This window comes from Homarus americanus, unplaced genomic scaffold, assembly GCF_018991925.1.
Source record: "Homarus americanus isolate GMGI-L3 unplaced genomic scaffold, GMGI_Hamer_2.0 scaffold39675, whole genome shotgun sequence".
Lineage (NCBI taxonomy): Eukaryota > Metazoa > Arthropoda > Malacostraca > Decapoda > Nephropidae > Homarus > Homarus americanus.
In genome coordinates, this window is record NW_024736071.1 from 12,302,169 (window position 1) to 12,323,147 (window position 20,979).

General features: G+C 41.7%; 1 protein-coding gene across 3 annotated transcripts in view; it reads left to right on the plus strand.

Annotated features, from left to right (window-relative positions):
* The first annotated feature begins 290 nt into the window (after positions 1–290).
* Positions 291–20,979, plus strand: part of LOC121871793 (troponin C-like) — a 31,219-nt gene continuing 10,530 nt past the window's right edge. Inside the window, exons 1-5 of one of the 3 annotated variants that reach the window (XM_042374274.1) lie at positions 291–493; positions 3,492–3,500; positions 6,350–6,380; positions 9,187–9,330; positions 10,586–10,705. In XM_042374274.1, coding sequence (XP_042230208.1) covers positions 491–493; positions 3,492–3,500; positions 6,350–6,380; positions 9,187–9,330; positions 10,586–10,705 — 307 coding nt within the window. In that variant the 5' untranslated portion in view covers positions 291–490. The remainder of the gene's footprint in view (positions 494–3,491; positions 3,501–6,349; positions 6,381–9,186; positions 9,331–10,585; positions 10,706–20,979) is intronic. The other 2 variants (XM_042374277.1, XM_042374276.1) reach the window with 2 other exon arrangements.

A 20,979-nucleotide genomic window follows, 5' to 3' on the forward strand; every position in this document is an offset into this window, starting at 1 on the left:
GGACTGTCATCACCTACGGGATATAAATAATAACTCGTGTTTATAACCCCTTTCCGTCTTCAGGAGTTGGACAAGCTCCTCTCCATCTTTGTCATAGTCGAGAAATTATTGACGGTGGCCAATGTCGGTGAACGAAGTGTAACGGATCTTTCCTCCCTTTCTCCCCTCCCCCTTCGCTCCTCCGTCCCCCCCTACCTCCCTCCCTCCCTCTCTACCCCGCGATGGGCTGCTCTGCAATGCCCTAGAATGATGTGGCTTAAAGTTCACAAATACCCGAAGGTCCGGAGAGCGGTGTATAAACTGGCGGCGTGGCACCAGACTCGCCCTGCCAGTGCCTCACAACACCTGGAGGAGGGAGGAACAACCCCCAGTCCTACCTGATATACCTGTAGTGCCCCTACTCGTCGCCTCCCGGAGCTCACTCAACCCCCACCCCTAACCTCCTCCACCTCGACCAACCCCCTCAACCCTACACCACACCACCGCCACCATGGTAAGTCTTCGCTACTCTCTCTCTCTCTCTCTCTCTCTCCTACCACCACCACTACTACAATCTTCCATCACTAGGACGACGGGATAAAATTAAATTGACGATAGAATGGAATTGATGTTAAGTCATTATACTCGAGCAATAAATTGTTAGCAAGAATTTATAGGCTGAGGGACACTATTTCTGCCAATACGTATAATAGTGAGAGAGAAATAGTAGACTGGCTTTGATGACAGTATATACACTCGTGGGGTGAATCAATAACCTATAGACTGAGCTCGTGGGACTGTCCCTCCTGTACAGAGTGAAGGTAGAGGGAGGACAGACACACAAACTCAATTTAAACATTATATACATCATAGAATTAACTTGTGTGCTGAAGGCAACTAGATGTGTTGTCAGGAAACACGTGTCACTGTCAGGAAACACGTGTCACTGTCAGGAAACACGTGTCACTGTCAGGAAACACGTGTCACTGTCAGTAAATACTTGTGTCACTGTCAGGAAATACTTGTGTCACTGTCAGGAAACACGTGTCACTGTCAGGAAATACTTGTGTCACTGTCAGGAAATACTTGTCACTGTCAGGAAACACGTGTCACAGTCAGGAAACACTCGTGTCACTGTCAAGAAAATACTGTATGTGTGTGTGTGTGTTTGTTTATGTGTGTATGTGTAAGTGATTGTGCAAGTTTTTTTGTATGTGTGTATATTTCACGTAAAAACTGTACACAATAATAGGCACGTCAACCTAAGTATGTGACAGGCTGGTTTAGGAGTGAACATTGACAGTGAAGACAGAGTGAAGTAGTTGTTGTTGCGAGAGGGAGGACCAATATGGCGGGGAGGTCAGCTGGCTTCATTGTGGCAGCCCAAAATAATGGAAAATCTTTTGTTGTGAACGACAATGGCAAGCCAAGAAAAAACAGTCAGTCAATCCGTTTCTTTGTCTGTCTCTCTTGTTGGACTTCTTACTGAGGTAGAGTGTGTCGGTATATTTTCACTGTCAGATTAACACTGTCACTATCACACCAGCCATCTGTCACTATCAGAACCATATATCGTTTATCATGACTCGCCTGTAGCCACTATCAGATTAACTCTACATCACTGTCAGGTCAGTTTTTCTTTACAATCCAATCAGCACTTTGTTCTCATCAAGTCAAATGACCCAGCAACTTGTCACCAGTAGTGTGTGAGTGTGTCTGGCACTGTCAAGTTATCCAGCCAATCTTACTGTCAGATTACCAGTGACCCTAGACACAAGCTCTCTTCTAGTGTCTATCAGTCTGTCTGTCTGTTTTGCCCTGACAACATTACAAGACGGAGAGAGGAACAACACAGATTCAGTAAAGTGATTATAAACAGAGGCAGACTGCTTGTGTTAATTCTGACACCCTGAGAGACTGAGTAGGGGGATCACCTGAAGATTAGCCACCCAAACTTATTTCACCTGATGATTAAACCCAGCCTAATTCTACCTGGGAGGTGTTGGTTAGGGTAGATTAGCTTAGCTTAGTTCAGGTTAAGTTAGATTAGGTTAGGTTTTGTTATGTAAGATTAAAGTCATTGAGGGTAGGTTAGGTTAGCTCTTGTTATGTTAGGTTAGGGTTAGTTAGGTAATGTGAGCGCTGTTAATATTAAGGTAAAATAATCTTTAGATCATTCGAGGAGGGAGTGACTCAAAGGTGATAATAGCAAATGAGATAACAAAACAGGAGAGAGAAAAGGGACATTTTAATGACAAGACAGAATAGAGGAATAAGACAGAAAAAAACGAATAATTTAAAACACAACACAAGACAGAAATAACAACACAACAATGATAACACACCACAAAAGTTATCTTATTACATCACCAGTCACAGAGGCTGATAACACGGAAGTAATCAAAGCAAAGTTCCTTATCATAATAAGATAACAGTACGACTCTGGACGTGGTAAATAAAATAAAATTACCTTTTTAAATTACAACAGGAAACTCATCAATAATTACCATGATATAAACTATTGGTTCTCAGATCGACGGGATAATTCACCCTAAAACCACCAACAATGTGCATGATTAAGTTAATTAGTCTATGAGAGAAGTTAAAGCTATCTCGAGAGGTCAACACCAGCATGTAAATAACACAGATTTTTTTTTGTTTCTCATAAATACAGGGTGTCTCAAAAAATTTATACACAATGCCTTTAAAGACTTCGGTGGTGATCACGTGAATGTTCGTATTACAACACCAACATTATCCTCACTTGTTGATGTGTGAGGTCTCCCACAAGTGAGGACAATGTTGTTCTTATAATACAAGTATTTACGTGATGCCCACGACAATCTTTAAGGCAGTGTGTATATATTGCTCTGAAACACCTTGTACATTAGATCAAAAGTGTAATAGTATATGTCCTAACACGAGACACAGCTGACACGTGTTCTAAATTACGAACAAATCTTAACTACGACACTTTCTTGACTTTCTTTTTTCAATTAATTATTTTATTTATTTATATTCTTAAGAATTTAATAGTTAATTAATGCTAGTTACTTTACCATCATCATCAGGTAGAGCACTAGTTAGTACCATAGAGTAATGTTCTTAAATCTCTTAGTGATAGTCCCTGAGGCCTAGTTACTATCTGATGGACCTGGGACTCATATACAGGGTCATCTAAAAAGACTGCCAAGAACTTCACTACAAAACTATTTCATTCCTGGGTATTCTTTTCCGGTGACTCTGTATATTTGTTCCTAACGTTTATATTTTACTTTAAAATTTTCTGTTACAATAATTAAATTAAATTAATAATCCTAAAGAGATTATTTATATTTTAGTATGTTAGCTCATGTTTTAATATATAAAACCAAAAACCACCAAAATGAAATACATAAACCAGATCCATGAAGGATGAAAGTGACACTAGCGAGCAGCAACACCCGGGGCACAGGGAACTGCTCCACGGACACACTATTTCATTTTGACTTGTGTTCCCTCTCTTTTTCTAGCCTGGACCAGTAAGTGACCCCTACATGGGTTGTGGCCCTTCATGACATGGGTTGACACTGGGGGCCCCTAGACGAGGAGAGCCCCCGAACAGCGGCAGGGAGGGCACAGAGCACCACCTGTGGTAACAATGGTCTGGTCCTACTTGTCCCTCCTCCTCTGTCTTCCTTATTCCCTCTGTCATCTGGGACACGTTCACACCCAACGTGTCCTCACTCTCTAGACATTTCCTGTGTGGTGTCCTTTAATGCCTCGCTGACAAGTGGAAGGAGAGAGGGAGGGAGAGGATCCAGAAAAAAAAATCAAGTTTATTGTAGCATAATGTCGAAGTGTTAAGAACTGTGATGGCGTGTTCAAAGAGTCGAGATTAACAAAGAAGTGATGTTTGAATTGTTTCTTGGTGAGGATGGTGAGGTAAAGACGTCATATATGGTAAGAGTACGGTCACTCACAGCGAGGCTGGTGAGGTAAGTTATAACTCGATGTGAATTGGTGACCTAACACTTATAGTCACGAGCAGCAAAGCAACGATAGAGACTAAGATACTCTAGAAAAGTCATTTACAATTAAGTTATTTCTCTAGTTACCAAGTGCCTTAATAAACCCTTGGATATCTTAATACAAACTACAAGAATGAAATAACAGTGATATTAAGTTCAGGTGTTTATACTGCTAGCAGGTGAGAGGAAAGATCATGCTTCCGGCTACCCCGAGACATTGAGTTTACCAGTGACAGAAAACATTACAGTAGATATCTTTCAGTCATCAGAAAAAATATATATAACTATGAATTAACCAGATTAGTAAATTAAATGTTATATTCTTGTCTTACACTAAGAAAATATTTGATTGTTTGTCTATTCGATATAGCAAACGAATTAACTAATAAAGTGGTCATTAGGTTTGATATCAAAACTGATTATATCCAAACTATGATATCCAATAGATTTTGCTTCGATATCACATAATGACTAAGAGATGTTTAGTGCTCAGACGACGACCACAAGACATTCAGAAACACCCAACACTGGCACCTGGCAGCTCCGGCCTATCATTGGTCCAGCGAGTTTTTTAACGATTACACCAACTTAATATTTATGCCATCACTTTCGACAATTTCCAATCCGCAATTTGTAATAATCTGAAATGGGTGATAATTTGAAATGGGTGATAATTTGAAATTTATGACAATTTACATATTGTAATTATGTAAAATATATATTCAATTATAATTCACATTCCATAAACCATAATAATAATATAAATAAATAAAAACAAATGTTAGATTCTCAATTTTTAAAAATATACTCAATACAAATTCTTATAACCTTACGATGTAATTAAAATGTAATTATGATTTCAATTACGTTAGATACTAAAGGTGATTACATTAAGGTTATTAGTTAATACTGTAATAATGTAATTAATTTAGGCTAAAGTCTCTTAATTAACCCAGTGGCTCCTTGATCATGTTTTCGTGGCTTCCTGACCTCTTGACTTCTGACCTAGTGCTTTCCTGACCTCATGACCTTTGACCCAGTGCTTTCCTGTCCTCATGACCTCGGCCTCAGTGCTTCTTGACCTCGTGACCTCTGCCTAAGTGCTTCCTGATCTCGGAACCTCTGCCTCAGTGCTTCCTGACCTCGTGACCTGTGATTCAGTGCTTCCTGACCCATCATCTTACAGAAGCTTAGAATCTTCCCATTAGTTTAAAGAAGCTTAGAACCTCTTCCCTATTAACTTAGAGCAGCTTAGAACCTTCGTACCTTAGAGCAGCTTAGAATATCAACTTTAAAGGCTTTAGAAACCCCCTTAAAACCCTAGAGTCAAATAGACCCCTCTCTCTCCCTTTCTACCATCCAGAACCTCAAACCCTCTCGTCTCACAGAACCCCTAGAACCTTCTCCAATACCTTAAAACGCAATTGAACCCTCTATAACCCTCAAAGACCCCGGGAAAAGTCACTGACCAACCTTGACCAAGAACGACCTCAAAACAGAACCTTCAGAACGCTATAGAACTCACTGCAGAACCTCTCGAGTTCAGTTAAGACACTGTAAGATAAACTTTAGAACCCCAGTAGAAGTTAAACCGCAGTAGATCCTGAACCCCTAATAGACCTCAAGCCCCAGTAGAACATGAACCTCAGTAGAGTCTAAACCCTAGTACTCTGAGCACCAAATAGAACCTTTACCCCAAAAGAATCTTAACCAAAATAGAACCTTCACCTCAATAGAATCTTAACCATAATAAAACCTCCACCCTTTAAGAGAACCTTCACCCCAAATAGAACCTACACCCCAAATAGAACCTACACCCCAAATGGAACCTCCACCCCAATAGATCTTCCACCCCAAATAGAACCTACACCCCAATTGAACTTAAACCCCCAATAGAACCCCCAATCACAATAGAACCTTCAACCCCTAATAGAACCTCCAATCCCAATAGAATCTTCATCCCAAATAGAACCTCCACCCAAATTTTTTTACCCATAATAGAACCTTCATGTCTAATAGAACCTCCACCTCTAATGGAATCTCCACTTCTAATAGAGCCTTAATCACAATAGAACCTCTACCCCTAATAAAAAATATACACCCCAATAGAACCTCCACCCAAATAGAACCTACACCCCAACAGAACTTTCACCCCTAACAACTTTAACCGCAAGAACCTTAACCATAATAGAACCTCCACCTCTAATAGACCCTAAACTTTAATAGAACCAGAACCTCTACTCCTAATAGAACTCAAGCCTCAATAGAACCTAACACATAAAAGAACCTCCTCCTCTAATAGAACCAGAACCCTCACCAGTATAAGTGATAATGAACGTTCAATGTTTTTGTCCCTACAGACTGAAGAACTTGACGAGGAGAAGATGGCAAGTAAGTGTCGCTAGAACCTGTTATCTTAACTGGTAATAGTTATCTTAATAATCTATCTTGAGTTATCTTGGCTGTCTATCTTAGTTACAACATTACTTATAACAATATGACACCCTTGACATTACGATAATACTCAATATGGCAACAATAACACTATGGCAACACGATCAAAACGGCAAAATATATTTATCTCGACCAATGGCAATATGGCAATACCCTCAACATATCAACAACACGATAAATTAATAAATAAACAAAAGATGGAGAATAGCAATGAAAACAAAAGCTAACGTAATAAATAATCATAAGACAAGAGACACAAAAACAAAAGATAAGACAATAGACAAAAACAAAAGATAAAACAATAGACAAAAACAAAAGATAAGACAATAGACAAAAACAAAAGATAAAACAATAGACAATAGACAAAAAACAAAAGAGAAGAAACTAGACGTAAAAACAAAAGAGAAGAAACTAGACGTAAAAACAAAAGAGAAGAAACTAGACGTAAAAACAAAAGAGAAGAAACTAGACGTAAAAAGAAAAGAAAAAAGAAACTAGACGTAAAAACAAAAGACAAAACAATACACAAAAAAACAAAAGCGTGCCACTCTACAATTTCTACCCCAAACAAAGTCGTCCTTCCTTGCCTTTGCCACCAAGTTAAATAGCATGATAATCGAATCGGTAATTATAAAGAAGCTTGAAGGAGAACAAACGACTCTGTCCCTTTTGTGTGGTTATGAGGCGAGACGTGACGACCATAATCACGACTACAACTACGGCTATAACCACAACCATGACCACGACCACAAATATGACCACAACCACGACCATAATAATGACTATAACCACGACCACAACACCCACAATCAGGACCATAACCACGACAACCCACAACCACAACAACAACAACGACCATTGACCTGTGGTATGGATGATGACGTCACTATTTGCATCCTTGGAGATGACGTCACTATTAATTATGACGTCACTATCGCTGTGTTATTGAGGAATGTGATAAGCTGCTCAGTGTATCATAGTCGAGAATGAATTACGTCATATCAAGGCAAATATACATGTGTAGTCCCTAATGTTTTATTAACCAAAAGAAATATTAGAAACATCCTTGTAAGTACCACTGGCCCGTAGCGTTACTAGCTGGCTGTCAGTCAGTCAGTCAGTTAGAGGCACGAGTGTTCCTATTGGACATTTTAAGACATAGCTTCAGAGTATAAGGAAGAATGGGGTGTTTAATGGCCAGACAGACGAACGCCTGACGAGAATATCTAGTTTTATGTTGAAATACCCAAGAAATAATTGATTTACTGAATGACATATACACATTGGGTCATCGAAAAAGATTACCCGAATTTTAAAAGTTTTTCTATTAAAATGTGGCCATTTTTCCCCCTATGTCTCTGTACACAGTATAACAAAAAAAAGAACATTCACGACAGTAAGGTATTATCAAGGTGAGCTAAAGGTCCATCACATAAAAACAAAAATCATCTTCCCAATCAACCGTTTTACGTCCAGAATGCGTCATTTTAGATTAGATGAGGCCATTCCGGGAGTCACAGAGGTCATTCCAGGGGGTAACAGAGGTCATTCCGGCGGTCACAGAGGTCATTCTATTCATAGAGAAAGCGGCACTTCTAGTCGGCACTGGCGGCTAAAGGTCACAGAGGGTCAATGGAAGAATAAAATACGTAAAAGTGTGGACCTTGACGCGAGTTCACTCAGTGCGGTATTTACAAAGGTTCCCAACTTAATCTTCTTTCCAATTGGTGATGTTAAAAAACGCATTTAACAGACCCACGAAAACCAAGAGACGAAGATAAAAGCGAAAACTGGAGAGAGAGAGAGAGAGAGAGAGAGAGAGAGGTCAGGCTTGCAGTGCCTCCTCAGTCCCCGTTCACAGAAAATGTTAAGAAAAAAACGACTTGAAGGATAACTCGTGTATTTTATGTGATGGGGGACGAGTTAAGAGCTTCACTGGGCAGACTGGAAGAGAGAATTTAAACAAGTGATACGACTGCTGCATGTGTGGGGAGATAGAGAGGGGAAGAGAGATACTGATAAAAGAGGAAAAGGAATAAAGGAGAAAGAGTGGGAGAGAAGGAGAAAAGGTGAATAATAAGGATAGAGGAGTTGTCAGTAGCAGAAAGGAACAGCTGGAGGTGTGTGTGTGTGTGTGTGTGTGTGTGTTTTCACTATCAACATACACCACCCACATAATTAATCATATTTCTATTAAATTCTTCTTTTGTTCTAGTCTAAAATTTTGCTTTTCTTTTTTTAATATAAATTTATATTTATTTTATAATTTGCATATATGTAGCAGCAGCTTCCATGATATAATAATTTCTTCATTGGTCGTGTTGCCGTTACATGATTTTATATGTACACACACACGCTGATACAGACACAACCACACATTGATAACTAATCTCCCACCACACGAATACATTCTCACAAACACATAAAAAGGACCCTCAGCGCGCGCGCGCACACACACACACACACACACACACACACACACACACACACACCTAGACATGGTTAGGTTAGACTAGGCTAAAATAATGTTACGTTAGATTTGGTTAAGTTAGACTACGTTAGGTTAAGTTAGATTAAGGTTGACTAGTTTTGATTAGGTTAAGTTAGACTAGATTAGGTTAATGTTACACTAGGCTAGGTTAAGGTGAGGCTACACTAGGTTTGGTTAAACTAGACTAGATTAAGTTTAATTAGAAATCTCTGACACCAGCTGCTCTCTAATGCCCCCCCCCTCCCTCCTCAGTGCTGCGTAAGGCATTCGCTATGTTCGACAGCGGCAAGACTGGCAAGATAGAGAAGGAGAAAATCAGGACCATCCTTAACACTCTCGGGGCTAACTACATCAACGAGGAGCTGGAGGCGTTACTAGTTGATAACGACCTCGACGGTGAGTAAAGAATAGATGGATGGGTGACGTGGGTGAGATGGTTGAGGTGGGTGGGTGGGTGAAGTGAGTGAGGAAGTGGGTGGATGAGTGAATGAGTAAGAGAAATGGGTGAGGAAGTGAGTGAGATGAAAGGCGAGTGAGTCAGTGTGGTAATAGGTGAGTGAGTGAATGAGCAAGTTAGCGGTGGATGACTATGTGACTGGGTGGGTGAATGATTGGATGAGATGACAGGAGGAGTGACTGGATGCACTTGAGATAGCTTGCCTGTCACAGTTAACAGTCACCTGCTCACAACAAGCTGCGGACAATACAGTCAGTTGGTGTCAGGCCAAGTGGCGGCGTGTGTGGCTGACTGTCATCTTGTCAGCAAAGAACTGTAAATATTTGTATATATAGATCATGTGTGTGTGTGTGTGTGTGTGTGTGTGTGTGTGTGTGTGTGTGTGTGTGTGTATTTGTCTCTCTTAAAATGGGAAAATAAGTTAATGTTGCAGTATTTTTCCAGACCATCACTCATATACTTTCTTCCATTTTCTCCATTTACATTAAACTTCTTTACACAATACACACAAAATGATCTTTTATCAGGTACTCTTGTCCTGGTTGGGATATTATGTAGCACCACCAAGGCCGACGACCTCCCCCCCAGCATGTACAGTACCTTACCTTACTAACAAAACCAATGACCCCCACAGACACCTCTCGCCCACTCTCAATCTAAGAAGGCAACCATCAACTCCTCCTGCTTCTTTCTTGGGCGCCTTATACACAGGCTGTAAGGGGGTCCCAATAGACTAGCCCCCGTGCTGCATGGTTAATGGGGGCTAGTCTGAATCTGAATCTCTGGCGAGCGGGAGGAGCTACACTTGGCTTCACCCAGCGACTGAGTTATTGCTATTCTCGTCGCGTCATCAACACTAACCAATCCCCGGCCTTATCATTCCCTACGTCATCAACACTAACCAAACTCCGGCCTTCTTATCCATCACGTCATCAATACCAGATCATTTCCGGCGTTCTCATTCCCCTCGTCATCAACACTCTAACCAATCTTCGGTCACTTCATCCTACTCGTCATCACTCTAACCAACATTAAGGCTTCCCATCCATCACGCCATCAACACTATCCATCACTCAGGCTTCCCATCTCCCACGTCATCAACACACAAGCCATTCCCCGGCTTTTTCATTCCCTCCTCTTTAAAGTCTCTGCTGTAAGACTCCTCACCAATAACGAACCAATCACAACCTACAGGCACTGGGAAGCTTGATTTTGATTCGTTCGTCCGAGTGGTGGGCCACTTTCTGGAAGAGCAGGACGAGGAGGCGATGCAGAAAGAGTTGAAAGAGGCATTCAGACTGTACGATAAAGAAGGTGAGTATTTCCCTGAGTGAGTGGCACTGAGTGGCACTGAATGGCACTGAGTGGCACTGCTATACATGGTGTTATTCTTAATATATAGCCTACTTGACCATAAAAATACATTTCCTGTGTGTGTGTGTGTGTGTGTGTGTGTGTGTGTGTGTGTGTGTGTGTGTGTACACTGTACACACACAGACATATGTAAAAAAAATTCCCCTATGAAATTTTTTTAGTGTAACATAGTCGTTGTGTCAAGTTTTGTTCTCGAAGCTGACTCGAGCTAATCTGAGAACAAAGAGATCAGCGCCACCATTAACTTTATGACACCCAGAGACGCAAGACGCAAGCCGTGTCATGTGTCAGAAAGAAGGCTTGGACAGGTACCGGTGTGTCCTGTCTGAGAGTATTATCAGTTTCTGCAGCAGTTCAAAAGAGTGTGACAATTTAATTAGATGTCGAATAATTTGAATTTTTTCAGGCTTTTATTGTGATGTTTTTATTATTATGTTTGTTTATGTTGTGTCATAATTTTTTTCCATATTTCAAAGTAAGAACGTAATGGATCTCTTATTTAAGCTTGAATTTTGCTCATTAGTGGACCTAAATGATCACACACACACACACACACACACACACACACACACACACACACACACACACACACACACACACACACACACACACACACACACGGACGCACACGCACACACACTTAAAATCTCCTTTAATTCAGAAGGACTGATTAAACGTTCCCATTTCTCGCTGAAGGTCCCATTACCCTACAAATATATTTCCCGCCAAAAATTATTAAATATTTCCCATTAGATGTCAAATGTCGTCAATCACATTTCCGCCAGGAGTCGACAGTGATGCAATGTTTTCTCAGTCAATATGAACAATACAATTCGCGCCAAATTGTCTATAACAACATATTAGTTCATGTAAGAAGTCCGTAAGTGTCATATATTCTCCCGCAACAAGATAATAATAACCAGGTATTTCCGCCAAAAGATATTAACAACCATATATTTCCCGCCAAAAATCAACACCAATCGAGTACAGTGTATTTCCCGCCTAAAAAATATCAACAGCTATCAAACATTTCGCGCCAAAAAGTCAATAACAACAAATGTTTCCCAGGCAAAAGCAATAATTCATCACTTTTGGCGGGAAATCCAGCGTGCAGTCAGACACAAGTTCACTTAATCACATTTAACAGGTTCGCGTTAATTCTCTGATCAAAAATGACAATCAAAATTATAAAAAAAAAATAGAGATAGAGAGGAAAAATTATCAGTTTGAACAGAGAGGAGATGATATTAAAAGTCTGGCGTCATGTATCTGTTAGCGATTTCGAATTTACGCGATGGGAGAGAGGGGAGAGAGAGAGTGAGGAGAGAGAGTGAGTGAGGAGAGAGAGTGGGGAGAGAGTGTGGGGAGAGAGAGAGAGAGAGAGAGAGAGATGGGCTTGGCTTCTCATTAAGGAAGCCGGGAGATGCAAGCTCAGTTTATCAAGATATTATCGAGAGAGAGAGAGAGAGAGAGAGAGAGAGAGAGTCACACAACTGCTGTATTTAATTTATTGCAGGCGTTTGGAGTTTCTACGAAGAACCGTGATTGGTCTGGGACACTATACGACGTGGTTGGTCTGGGACACTAAGGACATGGTTGGTCTGGGACACTAACGATATGGTTGGTCTGGTACACTAAGAACATGGTTGGTCTGAGACACTAACGACATAGTTGGTCTGGAACACTAACGACATAGTTGGTCTGGGACACTAATGACATAGTTGGTCTGGGACACTAATGACATAGTTGGTCTGGGACACTAACGACATAGTTGGTCTGGGACACTTCAGGAACATAGTTGGTCTGGAAGCACTAACGACATGGTTGGTCTGGGACACCCCTAACGACGCAGTTGGTCTGGGACACTAACGACATGGTTGGTCTGGGACACTAAGGACATATAGTTGGTCTGGGACACTAAGAACACTTAGTTGGTCTGGGACACTAACGACATGGTTGGTCTGGTACACTAGGGACATAGTTGGTCTGGGACACTAACGACATGGTTGGTCTGGGACACTAAGGACATAGTTGGTCTGGGACACTAAGGACATAGTTGGTCTGGGACACTAAGGACATAGTTGGTCTGGGACACTAACGACATGATTGGTCTGAGACACTAAGGACATAGTTGGTCTGGGACACTAACGACATGGTTGGTCTGGGACACTAAGGACATAGTTGGTCTGGGACACTAAGGACATAGTTGGTCTGGGACACTAAGAACATAGTTGGTCTGGGACACTAAGGACATAGTTGGTCTGGGACACTAACGACATGGTTGGTCTGGGGAATATTGGCGATAGTTGGTCTGGGACACTAACGACATGGTTGGTCTGGGACACTAAGGACATAGTTGGTCTGGGACACTAAGAACATAGTTGGTCTGGGACACTAAGGACATAGTTGGTCTGGGACACTAACGATATGGTTGGTCTGGTACACTAAGAACATGGTTGGTCTGAGACACTAACGACATAGTTGGTCTGGAACACTAAGAACATAGTTGGTCTGGGACACTAAGGACATAATTGGTATGGGACACTAACGACATGGTTGGCCTTGGACACTAAGAACATAGTTGGTCTGGGACACTAACGACATAGTTGGTCTGGGACACTAATGACATAGTTGGTCTGGGACACTAAGGACATAGTTGGTCTGGGGACACTAACGACATAGTTGGTCTAGAAACACTAAGAACATAGTTGGTCTGGGATACTAAGGACATAATTGGTCTGGGGACACCAACGACATGGTTATCTTGACACTAAGAACATAGTTGGTCTGGGGACACTAACGACATAGTTGGTCTGGGACACTAAGGACATAGTTGGTCTGGGACACTAACGACATGGTTGGTCTGGGACACTAAGGACATAGTTGGTCTGGGACACTAACGACATGGTTGGTCTGGTACACTAAGGACATGATTGGTCTGGGACACTAAGGACATGATTGGTCTGAGACGATAAGAACATAGTTGGTCTGGGACACTAAGGACATGATTGGTCTGTGACACTAAGAACATAGTTGGTCTGTGACACTAAGAACATAGTTGGTCTGGGACACTAAGGACATGATTGGTCTGTGACACTAAGAACATAGTTGGTCTGTGACACTAAGAACATAGTTGGTCTGTGACACTAACGACATGGTTGGTCTGGTACACTAAGGACATGATTGGTCTGGGACACTAAGGACATGATTGGTCTGTGACACTAAGAACATAGTTGGTCTGGGACAATAACGACATAGTTGGTCTGGGATACTCAAAACGCACCTCTGAGAATGCCCAATGATTCGTACGTTAATGTTTCCCTATACTGTACGTGGGTAGGAAAGGTTGGCCTTAGTTATGACTAGGCTTAGGATAATTATGCATTTGCATATGTGCATATGCAAATGCATATTTAAGCCATTTTTTAGCTAAAGTGCATATTCATAATTTTTTGTTTTGTAAGGCATATATTTGGAAAATTCCAAAATATTATAAAACATTCTTCAACCTCAAGGGTCAAAAAATTCGCGAGCATACAAGCAACGCTGGGGCAGAAATTATTGATATTTGAAATATAAATATCCATTTTATTGCACTAATACAAAATTGAAAATACGCGATTTTGTTTTAGCGTCATAATATCCAAAAGGAACATACTTAAGTGACGCTTATATAGGTCAACGTTAGGCTGTGGTTAGCTAGGCCGTGATTGGCTGGTCAGTGGACATGAACTGTACGTGATGGGTTCGTGTTCAGCCAGGCAGGGTATAGATGCACGGGCTCCATTAGTTCCCTCCTGACACTCTTTTGTTCTTCTATTTTCTTAAAAGGAATATTTTTTCAGTATTGTTTATTGAATTACATTATGTCAGTATATTGTTTTTTTGTATTTAATCTTTCTTTAAAATATCCTACTTCGGCGACATCCTGTCTGGTAAAGTAAATTTACCGAGAAAATGTACAGAAAAGGAGTTATTAACTTAGTAGTTTTTATTTATTAACCTATTTTAAAGTGCATATTTTACTGCATATTTGCATGTATATTTAGCCATTTTTAAGTGCATAATTATCCTAAGCCTAGTTATGACAGACAGTCTCTCTGGAGTTTTGACGCCATTTTGACAAGTAATCGTCGGGTGGTGATAAACAGATATTAGTTGGTGACTGTTGACATCTCCAGTCAGTGGAACTAGTTAACGTCTAAGACAATGCGTTGAATATTTTTATCCGTGAGTGAGGGGGGGGGAATATACTGTACTGTATAGCCTTTAAAATAAGGTGTCGAACATCATTACCAATAAATTCGAATTACCTGTTCATTATCAAGTGCTGGAATCATTTGCATACAGTTCATCATGGTCCCTGTTCACCTTGACACACTATGGATTAACTAGCCTGACTACGAGGGATTTACAATGTTAAATGACGGACAATCTACCTGACAGGCCACCGCGTTCAACACTGCGTGAAATCAGGTGTTTACTGTGAATGCTGTAAAAATAAAGCGGTTTTTATTTTATTTTTTTACGAAGAAGGTATTTGTTGCTGTGTGTGTGTGTGTGTGTGTGTGTGTGTGTGTGTGTGTGTGTGTGTCTGTGTGTGTGTGTGTGTGTCTGTGTGTGTGTGTGTGTCTGTGTGTGTGTGTGTCTGTGTGTGTGTGTCTGTGTGTGTGTGTGTGTGTGTGTGTCTGTGTGTGTGTGTGTGTGTGTGTAGTGTGGAATATATTACGCGTTCAATGGTAACGAAATTAATTTATTGCTAATGAACTCTAACGTGATTTTGTATCTGTGACTGTTGCTGTTGTTATTGTAATGTATTTCAACACTTTATCAACTGAGGGTTTGTTGTTATTGTTGTTATAATATATTACAGCATGTTATCAATTAAGGTGTTGTTGTTGTTGTTGTTATAATGTATTACAACACTTCAACAACTGAGGTTTTTTAGGTGCGTATATAAGTAATAGTTAAAAAAAATGCAACTCTGTCAATATTTCTGTGATTTCAGTGTCAGAGGAAACTGCGCCTTTAAAAGTAACAGAAATAGACACGCGTTGTAAAATTAAAGTGACTCTACGTTGACACTGAAGCACTATGATATGTAATAATAGTTACATATAAATTTATAAGAGTAATCCCTTCAAAATCATAGGTGTATATAATCCTCGTATTTAGCTGGAATGAAATTATACGTTTTAAACAATTATACTTCCATCATACAGTACGTACAATAAACCACACAAAGTCATTATAGCGACAATAAACCACACAAAAGTCATCATAGCGACAATAAACCACACAAAAGTCATCATAGCGACAATAAACCACACAAAAGTCTTCATAGCGACAATAAACCACACAAAAGTCATCATAGCGACAATAAACCACACAAAAGTCATCATAGCAACAATAAACCACACAAAAGTCATCATAGCGACAATAAACCACACAAAAGTCATTATAGCGACAATAAACCACACAAAAGTCATCATAGCGACAATAAACCACACAAAAGTCATTATAGCGACAATAAACCACACAAAAGTCATCATAGCGATAATAAACCACACAAAAGTCATCAGTAACAATGAAATGAATAGGGAAATTAGGATAATGGATGAGAAAGGTTTGGGAACTGCAAAATATCATGTGAGAACACACACACACACACACACACACACACCTCCCTGATCAATATGAACCTCATTTTCTTTACCTCCTGTCCCCCGCCATGATTTATGAGAGAGAGAGAGAGAGAGAGAGAGAGAGAGAGAGAGAGAGAGAGAGAGAGAGAGAGAGAGAGAGAGAGAGAGCCGCCATAAAAAACGGGAAATTTTCTCCCATGATAAAGACTGAGACGGTTGAGCAGTAACTATGACAAAGGTGTTTTAAAAGACCGCCCTCCTCTCCTCTCCTCTCCTCTCCTCTCCTCTCCGGATTTACGCTCTGATCCCGGATTATGCATAAGGCCCCGGATTATAGTCTAGGATCTCTGAATTATAGTCAAGGATCTCCGGATTATAGTCTAGGACCCCTGGATTATAGTCTCGGTTCTCTGGATTATAGTCTAGAATCTCCGAATTATACAATAGGACCCCAAATTATACTCTAGGACCAACAGATTAAACTCTAGGACCCCGAATTATACTGTAGGATATTCGGGATTATACTTTAGGACCCTGGGTTATAATCAACGACCCCGGATTACACTCTATGACCAACGGATTATACTCTAGGATCCCCGGATTACACGTTAGGACCCCGGATTATAAACTAGAACCCCCATATTATACTCATGGATCCCTGATTAAGCTCATGGGACCCCGGATTATACTCAAGAACCCACGGATTATACTTTTATGTCCTCCGATAATTCCATAGGACTCTCTAAATATATTCAAGGACCGCCGATTATACTCAAGGGACCGCCGATTATACTCTAGGGACCCCGGATTATACTCAAGGACCCCGTATTATACTGTAGGACCCCCGATTATACTCTAGCACCCCCGATTATATTCCAGGACCCCGATTATATTCCAGGACCCCGATTATACTCTAAGATCCCGGATTCACATTTTATTTATTTTCTTGAGACGCTGTGCAAAAATGGTGGCGACTACCATTATAATTGCTGCCATCATCATCATAATTATCAGTAACGTCATTATTATTATTATTATTTTTTTCATTAACCATCATTTATATTTCTCGTGTGCATCATCATAGTTATCATCAAATATTATCATTATTGTGACCATTATTTTTGTTATCTTTGACCACCACACTACCACCAACACACCCACACTACCACCCACACACCCTCACAATCACTACACCCTCACTACCACCACACCTTCACTACCACCACCACACCCTCACAATCACTACACCCTCACTACCACCACACCTTCACTACCACCACCACACCCTCACAATCACTACACCCTCACTACCACCACACACCCTCACAATCACTACACCCTCACTACCACCACACCTTCACTACCACCACCACACCCTCACAATCACTACACCCTCACTACACCCACACTACCACCACACCCACACTACCACCACACCACCACCACACAGCACTCACGACTTCACGATGAGACGGACCAAAAATTATATATTAAAGGAACAAAAATCAACTTCCTTCAGGTGGTAAGAAGTCTCACAGCTGGTGATGGATGTGACAGGTGGTTGTGGGGAGGAGGAGACCAGCTTGTTGGTCCAGCTTACTGTGGCTTTATACCACAGGTGTTTAAGCTTATTTATGGCCAATTATTTTCAGCCTCATTTACCACGTATACTGAGAAAGGAGGGAGGGAGGGAGGGAGAGAGAGGAGAGAGAAGGGAGGAGGGAAAGAGATATGAGATGGGATGATCATGAGAAGAGAGATAGAGAGGAGGGGAGGTGAGGATGAAGGAAGGGAGAGGATGTGGAGAACAAAAAGAAATGAAGGGAATGGAGAGAGGGCTGGGGGTGAGGAGAGGAGTAGAGAACAGGGGAAGAAGAGAAGCAGGAGGAAAAAGGGGAGAAGGAGGAGAAGGAAGGAAGGAAGGAAGGAAGGGAGAGGAGAGATTGATGTGGGAGATAAAGAAGTGGGAAAGGGGGAGGACAGGAGAGAGAGAGAGGAGTTGGTGGGGGTAATAGGGAGAGATTTTCGGGTACGAGGGATGAGAGGGAAGAGAGATGGAGAGGGAGGGAAGAGGGAGAGAGAGGGAGAGGGGAGGGAGGAGATGGAGAGGAGAGAGGGCAGGAGAAAGGAAAAAGGGTGAACACGGATAGGTAAAGATGAAATGATGAAAGAGGGTGGAGAGGGGAGAGAAAGGAGACCACAAGTAAGATTGAAGTGAGGGGAGAGGAGGGAAGTGAGGGGAGAGGGAAGTGAGGGGAGAGGGAAGTGAGGGGAGAGGAAGGAAGTGACTCAAAATGCGGTAAATTTATGACTCAAGAAGATGCGGTAAATATCTATCTCAAGGAATTGCGGTAAATATTTGGTGTTGCAGGAGCGTGTTGCGGTGACCTGCACATGAGACACACACACACACACACACACACACACACACACACACACACAACTTGACCAATAATATACGTCTATTTGTGTGTTTGTCCATAACCCAAGTTGTTTAGTACACAAGTCCCAACTTTGTAGTCGACCCCACTGCCTGGTGGACCCCATTTTCTGGTGCATCCTACTGCCTAGTCGACTCAATCTTTGGTTGGCAAGGGACACTGGGTCAAGTCACAAACGTAAAGAGACTCGTAAATTTGACCTCCTCTTACCACCACCCACCCCACCTATCCCACTCCCTCACCCACCCCACCTATCCCACCCCCTCAACCACCCCACTCCCTCAACCACCCCACTCCCTACCCTACCCTTCCCCCAACCCATGACTTTCTCCCCTTACCCACCTTACTCCCAGTCCAGTCACTCCCCACTCACCTAACCCCTCGCCCACTCTACCTCCCACTCTCACCCACTCACTCCACCCTACAGTCAGTCAGGGACAACAGGAGCACTATGAGGAGAAAGATTGCAGTTATTCTGAGGCGGACTTTTGATGTATGTCTCAACCCTTGTTTAGTTTATCATTATTTTCTATGTAATATTTATAAGATTGATGATACGCTGAAGACTATGACCAAAATGTCTGTCTGTGTCTCTCGTTGTCTGTCTGTTTCGTTTCTCTATTGTGTTCATTTATTTTCTTCTTTCTTTCGGGATTTTATAATTATTTTTCTACTGTATCAGTTTTCTCAATCAATCTTGCTTTTATCTTTCTCATTTTTCTTCTTCTCCTCTTCCTCCTCCTTTTTTTCATCTGTTCTATCATCTCTCCCCTTGTTCTGCTCTCTCTCTCTCTCTCTCTCTCTCTCTCTCTCTCTCTCTCTCTCCTCTTTCTTTCCTCCTCCTCTTCCTCAATTTCCGTCTATTCTATTTTTTACTTATATTTTGCTATTCGTTTTCTGCGATAGTTCTCTCCCTCCTCAACCCTTCCATCTATTCTCATCAATCCTCTTCTCCTTTCCCCCTTCCTCTTGCGTCTTTTATTCTCCTCCTCCTTCTCCCCCTCCCGTGTCCCTTCCTTTCTTCTTCCTCCCTATCCCTTCTTTTCCCCCCTACCTTCCTTTTCCTCCTCCTCCACCCCTTCCATCTCTACCCATTCCTCCTCCCGCTTCCCATCTTTTCCTCTTCATCTCCAGCGTCCCTCCTACTCCTCTTCTTAACTTCCATCTCCATTTCTTTACAACACTCTACCATTTTTCAATTTTGTTTTTTATCTACAATCTTCTTATTCATTTCCTCAATTTCCTCTTCGTCTACACTGGTTCCTGTTTTAGCATCTCTCCTGCCCATGTCTTCGGTGTGGCCCTAAAATACTGGTTGTTGTAAAGTTAGCGATTAGAACCATAAAGGCGAGTTTAATAGTGTTTTCTGCCTTTATCACGCGTGTAATACATAGTGAAGACGTGTGTGTGTGTGTGTGTGTGTGTTTTATGTACACACGCAAACATGTATACCTATAACCTGTCATACACCGATACACCAAGATCTACTCACACACTCCCACACCTGTACACACTCCCACACCTGCACACACACCCACACCTACACACTCCCACACCTGCACACACACTCCCACACCTGCACACACTCCCACACCTACACACTCTCACACACATTTACACACACCTACACACCTACACACACACTTACACACACACACACACCTGCACACTCTCACCTACACACTCTCACACACACACACACCTACACATACACACACACTCACACCCCTCACACACCCTCACACACTCACACACCTACACACACTCACACACACCCTCCACACACTCACACACCTACACACACACACCCTCACACCTACACACACCCCACACTCACACCTACACACACTCACACACTTATACACACTTACACACGCTCACACTACCTCACACTCTCACACCTACACCCACCTCACACACCTACACCTCCCTTATACACACATACACACGCTCACACACCTCACCTCACCCTCCACACACCTTACACACACTCACACACACACCTCTCTTACTCCACACCTACACACACTTACACTCACACCTACACACACTCACACACTTACTCACACACCTACACACTCTCACACACCTACACACACACACTCACACACCTACACACACTCACACA